A 12414-nucleotide genomic window follows, 5' to 3' on the forward strand; every position below is an offset into this window, starting at 1 on the left:
GGGAGAGGACAAGGAGGTGCTCAAGAGGGAAGTTAGAATGAAGGAGGCGGAGGGTTTGGGTCAGGGTGAGAGGTTCGTACTGAGCCTTGCATTGAGGGCCTAGATATGTGTGCTAGATGAGACGTTTTCAGTTTGGGATACCCGGTTATGATGCACATGCAACATTTTTTTTTGTCTTCCTAATTAATGAACTTGCCAATTCAACTGCGTTGCGTGGACGAGACAGCCAAAAAAAAAAGAAAGAAAAACGCCCGGATGCATAGAATGCATGATACTGAGTTTTTGAAGAGTGTCTATTATGGTACATGATAGTTACAAGAGGTACCGCGCATTGGAAAAGCTTGCTTCCTATACATATTGTACACGGGAAAGAAAACGGTGAAGCGTTGATTCCGGTAAAAAAAGAGAAAAGAAAGATTTGAACAGGCGAGCCTTTCCTCCCACCCAAAATGGGAAAACAAAAATAGAGAGACAAAAACGAAAGGACTCATGGTTTATAGTAGTAATAGTTATAATCTAAAAAAAAAAAAAAAAAAAAAAAAAACGAACCTTTTGTTCCAACAAACAGAACAATTCTATGACGAAATGACTCGGGCGCTTTTTCCCCCTCCCCAACGTTTCCGCATACTACTGCGATGGTCGTCGTTCGCCCCTGCGAAAGAGAACGGCAGCGTCTGTTATGTCCAGCTGCATTTTGCCTTAAAATCCGAAGCGAGCAATCAACATAAGTCTAACGATCCCATAACAAAGAGTGTTACGCAGCACTGACCATCTTTACACGTCGCCTTGGCACGCATCTGATCACACAAGTCATCGATAAGCAAATGTTCTGTTGAGTTCTATATGACGGTTATATGTCAGTTCAGGTTTTATATGGAAAAAAAAAAAGGACAGTGCGGGGGAAAGGGGGGGAGGGACTCACCTCATGCTGCATCCCGAATCTCATCCAGAGTTCCGAGGGCTTGATAACCCTTCCTTTCTCATCCACTACATGGATGACTTCATTATCCGACTTGCAACTATAATTCTTCGCACTGCGAATGGCGGTGGTGGTGGTGGTGGTGGCTTTTCCTTGCAAGTCGGTGCTGTCGTGGGATACGCTTGTGCGAGACGATCCCATCGAGTACTCGGGAGAGTCGGCCATTGAGATATCATTACCGCGTCCAGAGGAGACATTGGTATTGGATCTTGAGTCTGATGATTGAGGGGATTGGGAGTTGGACAGGGGCATCATGGGTGAAGGAGACATGTTGAGGTAGTTGTTGGGGCTAAAGCTAGTGGATGGAAGGTTGAAAGCAGCCGAAGGGGAATTGTCATTACCAAAGATCTTGCGCAGCTGAGCGTTGAATGCTTCATCGTCATTGTTTAGATAGTCATTGGCAGTGGCGTCGGCGGTGGTGTCGCCTGATAGGGAAGCGAGGAACTCATTGACGCTGTTGTCCGTTAAATCCCAATTGGGAGCTGATGCCTCAGCCGTTGGCTCTCTGAAAGCAAATCGATTCCAATCGGACGCTTGGCCGGTAGCCCCCAAATTTTGAGTGATGTGGTTCGCCGGCTGGGTCACAGACGCAGGGGCAGGATTGACAGAGGGTTGAGCGGAATTGGAAATGGAAGGGGATGATGGTGCGCCAAAGTTGAACAAGGCGTTCATGCTGTTGTTGTTGCCAGCCGACGCAAACGACATGGAGTCGGGCTGGGAATTGAGTAAAGTGAATGGACCGCCTTGATTCTGGCTTGCATTCTGGCTGACAAGGTTTTCCACGTCATTTGGATACAGGCTTTCCCAAAGAGCGTTGAACTCGGACTGATCGGCAGAAGGAGGCGAGATGACGTTAGATGAGTTGGAGTTGGAAGAGATGGACTGCTGCCCGTTTGAGGCGGAGGGGTATTTTTGAGTAGGTTGAGATGATGAAGAAGGCGGGGGAACGGGCACTACACCAAGAGCGTAGGTATTAAAATGATCAGAAAACAGAGCAGGAGGAGTGCGATCTGTGCTGCGGAGGGACACGAGAGACTCTGAGCTATTATCACTGATGGTATTGGCCGAGGAATGGCGGTGTGGAAGCATGGGAATATCATCAACGGCCTTCAAACTATCATCGTTGCTACTCTGTGGTGGCGTAAGCGGTTTGCGATTCTGGGGAGCGGGAGCGGAAAAGCTGCCATTGTTGCTGTTTGGCGAGTTGCGACTGTTAACGGGCATGGAGAATGTAAATGCGGATTGCTTGAGCGCGACATTCTCTTCCTGCAGACGCTTGAGGATGCCCCGGAGGTTTTCATTTTCAATCTGCGTGCCGTATGCCTTGTTTTCGAGCTCTGCCACCTTGTCCTCGAGCTGCTGCTGCATCAGTCTACCGAGGTACAAAGGAAGATAGTGATACTCACGTCCTTGACTTTGGCCTCTCTTCTCTCCCTGAACGCCTTTTGCGCCGCCCGATTCTGCTCCTTCCGTCGTTCGGATTTGCTCAGCTCTCTTTTTCCATCACCTTCACCTCCGCCAGATTTTCGACCTCTCCTCCCTGAGCCAGACGCCGAGGCGGCGGCAGCCCTGCCAGCGCCGTGCTGTTTCTTGTCCTCGTGGCCCGATGGAAGATCCGAGTCCGACGCTGAGAAGAAAACAAAGGGTCAACAAGGGGAACAGCGTGCGCCGAGAAAGACTAACCATCGTCGTCGTCGTCGTCCAGCACGGCACTCGGCCTGCCGGCCTTGCGCTTGTTAGCTCCGTTGCCGGCGAGCGGGTCGGTGTTGGCGGCGTCGTCTGGCTGGGCGGGGGGCATCTCTGGGGTGGGGGAGTCGGAGTCGTCCGAGGGGGCTTGGTGTGCGCTGGGCTGGGAGCCGTTTGAGACGGAGGGGGGCGTGTCCTCGGGGGTGTCGCGGCCTGGGACGGGCATGTTGTTGAAGAGGGCGGCGGGGGGGGCCGAGGTGGGCGCGTGGCCGGGGGAGATGTACTCGAGGAACGCGGCCGTGTTGGGGGTGAGTGCGGACTGCATCGGGGGGGAGTGGAGGGGGGAGGGGGGAGTGCAGTGGTGGAAGAGGCAGCGATAGATGCAGGTGGCGACGGGAGGCAGTTCAGACACGCGGGAAACATCAGTCGCACGCTGCCCGCCATTAGGCCCATTACAAAATATTTGTAATCGCTGAGTAATCCCCCGCCCGGGTGCCACCTGCGCAAATCCCGACTCCGGCTCCCTCGGCCTCCGCCGCCGTCGCGTCTTCTGTTGATACTCTACGCTAGTCCTCTTCCTATACTCGGATCCGGATACTATACGCTATACCCCCACGTGTACCTCCCCCACCATGAACAGCCAAAACCAGCAGCCCCCGCTGAACCTCTCAGATCCCCAGCTGCAGGCCCGCCTCGCCCTCCTCGCAGCCCAGCAACAGAACCTCCAGGACAGGCAGCCAGTCTCCCAAGACCACATCGCAGCAATGGCTGCTGCCGTGGGCTCCATGCAAGGACAGAACAGGGAAGCCATCATGAAGCAGGCAAGCTACTTCTCCTACCGTCCACGGCCGCAGCTCACGTCCCACAGCTGCAAGCACTCCAGAACTCACAAGCACACCGCGCAAAGCTCGTCGCTCAGCAGACAGTCAGCCAGCAGCCCCAGCCCGGACCCAGCGCCCCATCGCCTGCAAACCAACAGGGCGTATCTGCACCATCGCCGATTACCGCGCCCTCCCCCTCCAACCCCCTCCATCAAGATAGCTTTCAACATCCGGGCATGCCCAGGTCTGGTTCAGGCGATAATCCTTTAAATCAGCAACAACAACAACAGCAGCAACAGCAACAAACCCAGCCGCTCATGTCGCAGCAGCAACGCGAACTGTTTCTGGCACAGCAACGAGCCCACCAGCAGCAAAGCATGGCTGGATCATCTGATGGCTCTGTCCGTCCACCTTTACAGGCTCAGCCAAATTTGCCCGGTCAACCGCAAGGCCAGTCACCACGACAACCGCTCAGCCACGTGCAACAGCGACAAAACTTTTTAAAGACATTTCTCGGCTACTTTCAAAATACCGGACAACAGCCGCCCCCAGCCATATTCGACAATGGCGAAAGAGAAGGAGCGTTCAAAGTTGGAGACGGGTGGATGGACGTCATTGACCTGCTGATGGCAGTCATGAAGGCGGGTGGTATTCTGAATGTAGGTGCCTTCCATCGAGTCTTTTCAGCATTGCCTTGATCATCCTTTCTACAGGCAATGCAACAGCCAGCAGACAGTCCCGCATGGCGCAATCTTTTAGCAGCCAAGAACATCCCCACGACTCTTCCTTACCCCATCCCCGCCCCCAAACCCCCCAATTCAGATCCTAATGCCCCTCCTACAATGACCACCGATCCTGTCCAGTACCTCGCCGCTGCCTATTTTGCCTACATCCACGGGTTTGAGACACACATGCAAAAAACAAGGCAGGCTTCGTATGCTAGGCAACAGGCAATGGCCATCGCTCAAGGTAGACCCCCACCACCGCCACCCGTCATGCCTAGTCTGGCCGGTTTCAGACTCCCAGGTCAAGCCCCTAGCCCTGCAGACAGTTGGTCATCAGCCCAGGCACAGACACCAGCTCCGGCCGCCCCGCCTTTACCACCGCCCCTCAATACATCAGCACAACCACCACCCACCTCCACCTCCACCATTCCCACCCCTACCCATCCTGCCCCTTCACCAAGCGATTCTTCTACAAAATCTTCGACTACATCCGGCCCACTTCGAGCGAGAAAGACATCCAGTAAAAAAGAAAAGAAGGATCTGTCTGTCAACACCATGAATGTGCCAAGCCCAGTTGACGGGGAAGCAGAAACGCCTACGGGCAGTTCTGGCGGGAAAAAGAGGAAGAGGAAGAATGCAAATCCATCTCAACCTGTATGTTCAAAGCACGCTTCAATGTGGCAGTTCTGATTATTTTTATTTTTGTTATAGGAAACCGCCTCTACACCCGCTCCGCCCCCAACTGTTTCTACTCCTGCCCCTGAACCTCCTACCGAACCAACCAAGCGAGCACGCTACCGCGTCGAATACCGCCCCATCAACTTTCCTGTGCAGACATTTGCCGGCTGGGAACCTTCCATGGTCTCCTCTACTTTTGCGAAACACTCCCTTCGACAAGGTACTCGCCCTATCCATGATCTCGCGGTGGTCGACATGGAGGCCATATTGATGGGCTTGAGAAGCCGTATGCCAAAGGAACTAGGTTATGCGGTGACAGTTTTAAATATGCTGTCAATGTCGCATCCTGAAGAGAACATCAACGGCCTGCCGCTACATCACCTGAGAGAGATATTCATCGAGCTCTTAGATTTGACAGAAGAAGCCGCTTTTGGGGATGAAGGGTGGAGTGGATGGCTGAAAAATTGGCATGATCTGAACGACGTCAAGGAAGAATCGCCCTTGGCTACCGACTATAAGAATAGCTGCATGGACAATCTGAACAAGATGCCGTTTTCCGAGCTAGAACGATTGGGAAGAGATTTTGATTTCTCGATATACAAGGACGAGGAAGAATATCAGTGGAGAAAAGAGGAAACGTGCGGGAACACTGAAATCGTTCTCGCGTGTATCAATATGCTCCGCAACTTTTCGATGCTTCCAGACAATCAAGAACTCATGGCATCCTACCCTCAAATGATCAACCTCTTGGCTTCCATCTCGGACGCCCGATTATGTCGTCTGCCAGGGGAGAGTCGCACCAAAATCAAAAGACCGTTTTCCATCCTTGAACTCGCCCGAATCCGCCGGGATTGCGTCAGCATCCTTGTCAACATTGGCGAGTACGTTGAACTCCCTCGGGTACCCTCGTCTTCAAGCCTTGCCATCTTCCGTCTCTTATCCACCTTTATCGCATCAGGCTGGGAGTCTAATGCCCTTAGTGAGCCTATTTATGGTCCCACACTCTCATCATCAGTCCGTGATGTCGGTCCGCCCACCATTGTCCCATCCATTGACCGTGCCCTCGCCGCTTTTTCCCTTCTTGCCCAACCAGATGCTAATCGCGAGGCGCTCGGGTCGTCCGTTCCCCCTTCAGAGCTGATAGACTTGTACCAATCCCTTCTCAAGCTCTTACCCGTCACCAAACGCCAGTTTGAAGCAATGCATACTATCGAAGAAACGTTGGGCTACAACGAAACGCTAGCTCTTTGCCTTTACTCTCTTGCCTTTCTCTCGCCGTTACATGTCAGAGCGAATATGCGCAACGTACCGGGAAGCGTACCGCTCCTCACCCGCATCATCTTTGACACTGCTCTTCAAAAATCCGACTATCGCTCAAACCCTTTCGGAATCCTCTGCCGTCGCTTATGCGAAACACTAGGCGTCCTCAACGGGACCGTCTCCCCAGCAGGTACTGTTGAAGGACCAAGTGGGATGGGATTCGGCGCAGGAGGGATTGAAGGTAGCGGCTGGAAGTTTGCTAGTGGAAGAGTGGAAAACGGATGGTTGGCCGGTAAAGAAGAAGGGGTGTTGGGGGCTATTTTAGGGGTAAAGGGAATGAGTTGGGCCGCGTTGGGAGAGCTGGATGGGATGGTCTGGGGCGGTGATTCGATATGAATGATAAAAATAATTAGAGGCTATAATTCATCATGTCGTGTAGTTATAATTTTACATGTAGTCAGCCACGTACGGATGTGTATATAGAGCTAGCTAGCTAGGGGACAAATATTGAAAAAGTCAATCTTCTATATGTATCATTGACTCATGAAAGCACAAAGGATTAAAGTACTGGGATGAGAGGAAACCTCTTGTGATGAAAAGCTGTCTGACATCCATCCTCTGGATGCCTTCTATGATCGATTTCAACCACAAAAAGCCAAAACTAAAAACAAGGAATTGAACCCAACAACAAGGATTCAAAAAAAAAAAAAAAACAGGAGCAGGCAGGACTCGAACCTGCGCGCCTGACGGCATTCGATGAGGAATTTCAAAATTCTAATCGAACCGAGTAACCACTGTCGCACTACTCCAATTGATGTTTCGGTTAATTCTGTATCCGTGTAGTAAACATACTGATATTTTTTGGTCTATATGTAAAGACTTTTACTCTCGATGTATAGTCAGCGACTATCATGCTTAGTGTCTCCCAAATGCTAGCACCTGAAAATAGCCTCAAGCTTAATGCTGGTTTTGTGCTGAAACTTGGAGCTCTGGGGTTTTAAACCTCAAAAGTTGTCAATTCTCGTAATTTACGACGCGCACAAATTATTGAAAGTTCCTGCCGGTTTGCCAGCTTGAATATCTCCTTCCACATTATTGTTCCCTGTGTCCATCTCCTGAACCCCAATTTTACTCCATTTCCCACCCCCCGGATCGTCAATAGCAAGAAGCATAACGCTTGCAAAGCAGATCGGAATCCCTATCACTCCTCGACCCCAATTAACATCTTTGCAAACTTGCAATCGTTCGGTTATCAATCCGCCATTTTACTCGTACTTTGCGACTTTTGCCAAGGGATTTTACATTTCAACAATCACGACTGTCGTCAGGAAAGGGGGGTCTTTATCAGCACCTTGACTAGCTACACGACAATACTGAGATTGTGCTCAATCCCAAATGGCGCATTACGTTCCAACCTCATTCAAGCCTATGCGGTCTTTGGTGGCGGCAGCAGGTATACAATTATCTCCGCCTCCTCCTTCGGATTACAATGAGGGGACATTCGAAACCGAAGATGGGGAGCTGCTCTTGGGTAACATCATCATAGATGAGTTCCCAGCAGATGGTGACCGTCCAGCTGTCCAAGGTGAACATTTTCAACCGCCTGGGCTATTCAACACTTCTATGATGCCGACGATCGTCACCACGGACGGCAAGTTGCATGTGGAACTCAAGACAAAAGATGACAAGGCAACCGTCTCCGAGAAAGATCAAGGAGAAGGGCTGATGTTACCTCAACATGTACTATTGGAGACTTCTTCGGCTGTGCAAGACGCTGAAGATGGTGGTGATGACGAGGGAGAAGGAGATCACTCGTTAGGGGGGGATGATTTCTTGGAAGGTCTTCACTTTGTTGATGATGATATTACCAGAGTAGGTCGAGACTGTTAATCCTTTGCAATCATCAGCCTTGTTGACTTGGTTGGTGTAGGGTTCAAGAAGATACTTTAATCCTGAGCCCGAGGATAATATGGAAGTAGAAGCGACCTTCCTTGCGACAGCGGATTCCAGAAAGGTCTGTCAAAACTGCAAGCGCCCAGGTCATCAAGCTGCAAAATGCCCCCATATCATTGTATGCAGATCACTCTATTTTGCTTCATTTCCCCGATGCTAACATATTTGCAGTGTACAACCTGTGGAGCCATGGACGAGCATGAGCGTCGCGATTGTCCGCTCAGCAAAGTTTGCTATGGATGCGGTCGACGAGGTCATCACAAATCCGAATGTCCAGACCCCATTTCCAGAAATAAGCGATGGGCAGGTTGTGAACGATGCGGAAGTAGAGAACATACAGACAAAGTAGACCATATTCTTTTCATTCTGCGTCACATCTTTTCCCATGCTTATATATGCGTAGAACTGCCCTACCCTGTGGAGGATTTACACTTATCGCTCAGATTCCGGCCGGCGTGACACGATCAAGCTGAAAGAAAAAGCCGAAGGATGGGTGAAGGAGGCCATCGGCGGCGACGCAATGGAAGATTGGTGCTACAACTGTGCTAGAACAGGCCACTTTGGTGATGTTAGTCGTTCTATTAGGTGTAAAGGCTTATCGAATCTGATCGAATCTGATCGAATCTGATCTCTCATAACAGGACTGCCCCCAACGCCGTGGTTCTCTAGTTCGACTTACGGCTCCTTCGGCATTTTCGCGAGAAATCGCCCGGCGCGGGCCATTCTTCTCTGCTCCAAAATCTTCCTTACCTACTCCCACTCACTCTCGATGGGAAGATGACGACGATCCTTCGGCCATACCGTATACCAGTGCTTATGACTCGTTTGCTGGATCCAATGCTGGTCGTAGAGGGCGAGAAAAGGAGAAGCAACGGATGATGGCACGTGATACCGATTTTAATGATGAAGACGATTGGTTCAGTGGTGACCGAAATCGCAATATTGGAAAGGGCGCCGGCACGCCACGAAACAATCCACGAGGAGGAAGGAGTGGAAAGCGTCCTTGGGATTCAGAAATACGAGGGAGGGAATGGGATAGGGACAGATACGACCGTGAACGGGCTTCTCGAGAATTCTTTGATCGAGATCGTGAACCCCCTCGCTCTCGTGGACAAGCTCCTTCTAGACGTCGATCTCGTTCGCCTAATCGCCGAGACGGCTCTCGTGTCAATGCAGTCCAAGAGGCTGCACCTAACTCTGCTCCACCCAAAGCAGTTTACAAACCCGCGATCAACATACGAGACCGGGCGATGGACTCCCCTTCTGTACGCGAAGGTGAACCCGGAGCAAAAGCGGGATCGAAAACCTTAGTGTCTCGCGCCTTAAGCGGTCAGAATAGTAATAATAGTACACCTCGTGGCCGAAGGTCTTCCAATTCGCCTTCGGCCCTTCCATCCTTGCTGAGTCGAATTGAATCACCCACTCCTTCAAACTCTACTTCGCGTAACAGGAAAGGTCGCGGGAAAGAACAAGAACGGGATTGGGAGAACGAGTGGAGAAGACGCGGAAACGGCGGCGGGAACGTGGTTAATTGGGGAAAGGATCTTGACAAGGAAACTGAGGGGTTGACCATGAAGAAGAAGACAAAGCAAGACGGTATAAGTAAGGGAAGTAGCGGGCAGAAATATTACGGCGGTTATATGTAATGTGACTTCGCACAGTCCGCCTTTGACGTACGCATCCTTCGCACAGGCGAACCTGCTTTTTACACCAATGTTGGATTTTCAATCAACTTGTTTTGCTCTCCTGGCGACAGGTTGTACTGTACATCACAGGTATGAGGAAATCTAGCAGAGTGTACACTAGGGGTTTGAAAGTCCAGCAGTGTCGGATCGCTACCCGGCTTCAATAACGAGTGCTCCATGCATCTGTGCTGAACGAGCGCGAGCAAAACGATTGTCTTGTGATACCAGATGATAAGCAGCTGTACTTATAAGGGGAAAAAGGATCCATTAATGTTGCATGGATAATGAACATGGTATGATCGACGAAATAGTAGGATACAACTCTGGGTATGAAATAAAAGGGAAACCACACGAAAATCTCAATTTATAATATCAGTAATGTGCTTTCGGAAAGCAAGGACAAAGCGAACCATAGAGACCCAGCTATGATGGTCCTTTTTGTTACTATACAACGAACAAATATCCAAAAAGATTATTTACAAGCGATTACCATCGCATCTGGAACCCATTTTGTTTACGAGTCCGCAGATTTGGCATGAATAGTTGAGAGCTTTGATTTGAACTTGAAGAGGCCCTGTCTGTGGAGCTGAGACGTGAAAATTGAGACTCGAAAAGAGCCATTTGTTCTGTCATCTCTTGCTTTCGCCTCGCGGCATTCGCCTCATCGAGTTGTTTCCTTCTTGCGACCATCTCTACAATAATCTCATATTTGGAATTTTCGACGTGCCCTAATGTATCGATCAGCGTAATGCATTAGAACAAAGGCCACTTAAGTACTAACATCCATTATAACAGAATCGACTTTGCCGAGGGTTGTGGACTGCGTTTCCACATCTTTCTCCGTCGACGTTGATGGCCTGGCAGGTATGCTATCATCCATATTGTCATCAGTATACCCTTCATCCGCCATGTCATTGCAAATCTGGGGTAATTGAGAGGACGGTTGGTGTGCCGGAAATCCTCCCGTAGTTAGAAATGTTCGTATCCGCCCAACTGCACAAAACAGAGGATCATATACAGAGACTATTACTACTCACAGTAGAGCAATAAATGGTGTCGCTGCTTTGCGGCCTAAAACAAGACCCAAGGGGGGTAAGACAGCACTAAGGAGATTCCGAATCAGCTTACATCGCTTATAGAAAAAAGCGATCGGGAACATGTAGCAGCGTGGTCAGCAAAGGATTGGGACTGCGCTACAATGTCAATGGCGACCGGCCGCATTGTTTACACAAAAGCGTGTTGCGTAGCATACTACGTATGGGACTTACGCCGAAGGAAGATAGAACACGAGACAAGAAGAGTTGTCATATGGCATCCTTCCGTGGGACAGCCGGTTATGGCAATAATGGGCACTTACTAAGCTGGCTTGCCACTCCAAAATTTGGTCCCTGCCAATAGGTCCGCGCAGCATCCTGCTGGCTTTGCTGGGCTTTTGAGCAGTAATCTGCTGTCCAGCGGCGGGTACAGGAAGCTGAGATGAAGATGAGACTGGTTTCATTTGAGCTGGATTTCCGAAAGACATCGGGTCAAGATTCAGAGATGAAAATGGGACAGTTTGTTGAGTTGTCGAAGTCGGGTTTTTGTTTGGTTCCAAAGCTAGTATTGACTGGAAGGAGAGGGCCTTCATCAGCAAGCATTCAAGCGGGGTAAGCTAAAGTAATGAGGGAGAGATCGCTGGTCTCTTGCGAAAGGAGCTAATAGATAGGAGATCGACATACTTATACTGTCCACAGGCAGGGTCTGGGAGAGGAATGGGGAAGGAGTGGAAGGGTGTGTAGGAAGGATGGGCAGCGTACGCGTAGTTAGCCTTAGTTGTGTGATTCCAAAGCAGCTGCCTGAAAGCGCCAATATGGGTCGAACTGTGCTATAGGAAGAATCTAGCTAGGAAGAAGTAAGAGTAGAGCGTTGGGGACTTGGGAGAGTCGTTCAACCGTGCTAGATTCAGGCTTAAAAATGTCTTGCCTGTGCATCACTAGCCCATCAGTGATCAGCGAAGATCATCGCTAGCCTCCGCCCCATGTCAAAGCCTAGACATCTCACCCCCAATTATATAAACCAAAGGACCTCCCAACATCATACATCACCTACTATCCCACTTCTCACAGCGGCATCTGCGTTTCAAATCCGACGCGTCGCGAATCCAGAGGCCATGCCTCCTTTCATCTCTTATCCGGCGGAACCGCCCAGATGCAGTTTACGGCTATCGCACTACGCACAGTTCTTTCCATTCAATTAGTAGTACTCAGTATATGATCAGCCAGTATCTATCAGAAATGACTCGAAGTCAGACATCGGCACTTATTGGGAGGTACGTACTGAGCAGCTCAACCCCAAGGTAAAAGTATAATAATCTGTCGCCCTACCCTTCAACTCTCAAACATTCGTCAAATCTGAAGTGTACAGGCCATTAGACCACTGAACATAGGTGTCTGCCGGTGTCTGGTGCCGAAGTGACGAAGTAAATTTGTAATAACCCCCTTTGAGCTTCCGATGCCCGATCATGCGACGCCCGGAAACGAGACGTTCTATTCTGTTATCGGGTACGGCGCCATTCGATATTCACCATTCAATTTCAATGTTTAGCGATTTATCAGTTCAAAAAATGCTCGACTGTCGCATATGCCCCA

At 50.2% G+C, this 12414-nt stretch overlaps 5 protein-coding genes and 1 non-coding gene; 3 read left to right on the forward strand and 3 right to left on the reverse strand.

The window, feature by feature from the left end:
* Positions 1-215, forward strand: part of CNAG_00238 (isoleucine-tRNA ligase) — a 3959-nt gene extending 3744 nt beyond the window's left edge. Inside the window, exon 8 of the mRNA XM_012191216.1 lies at positions 1-215. This exon is cut by the window's left edge and continues 608 nt beyond it. Coding sequence (XP_012046606.1) covers positions 1-103 — 103 coding nt within the window. The 3' untranslated portion in view covers positions 104-215.
* A 23-nt stretch (positions 216-238) lies between these two features.
* Positions 239-3095, reverse strand: CNAG_00239 (hypothetical protein). XM_012190829.1 has 5 exons: positions 2663-3095; positions 2386-2606; positions 923-2335; positions 770-839; positions 239-698 (listed from the first exon to the last, which is right to left on the reverse strand). The coding sequence occupies exons 1-5, from the start codon at positions 2988-2990 to the stop codon at positions 628-630; spliced, it is 2103 nt and encodes a 700-aa protein (XP_012046219.1). The 5' UTR covers positions 2991-3095; the 3' UTR covers positions 239-627.
* A 162-nt stretch (positions 3096-3257) lies between these two features.
* Positions 3258-6741, forward strand: CNAG_00240 (hypothetical protein). Its single transcript, XM_012191217.1, has 4 exons — positions 3258-3486; positions 3534-4145; positions 4200-4865; positions 4923-6741. Exons 1-4 carry the CDS (start codon positions 3298-3300, stop codon positions 6543-6545), a joined length of 3090 nt encoding a protein of 1029 aa, XP_012046607.1. The 5' UTR covers positions 3258-3297; the 3' UTR covers positions 6546-6741.
* Positions 6742-6863: 122 nt separating this feature from the next.
* CNAG_10004 lies at positions 6864-6958 on the reverse strand. The gene has a single exon. It is a non-coding gene; the product is annotated as a tRNA-Ser (tRNA).
* Positions 6959-7196: 238 nt separating this feature from the next.
* On the forward strand, positions 7197-10255 carry CNAG_00241 (protein AIR1/2). XM_012190830.1 has 5 exons: positions 7197-8021; positions 8080-8220; positions 8274-8447; positions 8506-8670; positions 8744-10255. The coding sequence occupies exons 1-5, from the start codon at positions 7545-7547 to the stop codon at positions 9746-9748; spliced, it is 1962 nt and encodes a 653-aa protein (XP_012046220.1). The 5' UTR covers positions 7197-7544; the 3' UTR covers positions 9749-10255.
* On the reverse strand, positions 10047-12051 carry CNAG_00242 (hypothetical protein). Its single transcript, XM_012190831.1, has 5 exons — positions 11506-12051; positions 11145-11393; positions 10825-10890; positions 10569-10656; positions 10047-10515 (listed from the first exon to the last, which is right to left on the reverse strand). The coding sequence occupies exons 2-5, from the start codon at positions 11307-11309 to the stop codon at positions 10274-10276; spliced, it is 561 nt and encodes a 186-aa protein (XP_012046221.1). The 5' UTR covers positions 11310-11393; positions 11506-12051; the 3' UTR covers positions 10047-10273.
* Between the last annotated feature and the right edge of the window lie 363 nt (positions 12052-12414).

The sequence above is a fragment of the Cryptococcus neoformans genome, chromosome 1 (assembly GCF_000149245.1).
Source record: "Cryptococcus neoformans var. grubii H99 chromosome 1, complete sequence".
In the NCBI taxonomy this organism is placed as follows: Eukaryota; Fungi; Basidiomycota; class Tremellomycetes; order Tremellales; family Cryptococcaceae; genus Cryptococcus; species Cryptococcus neoformans.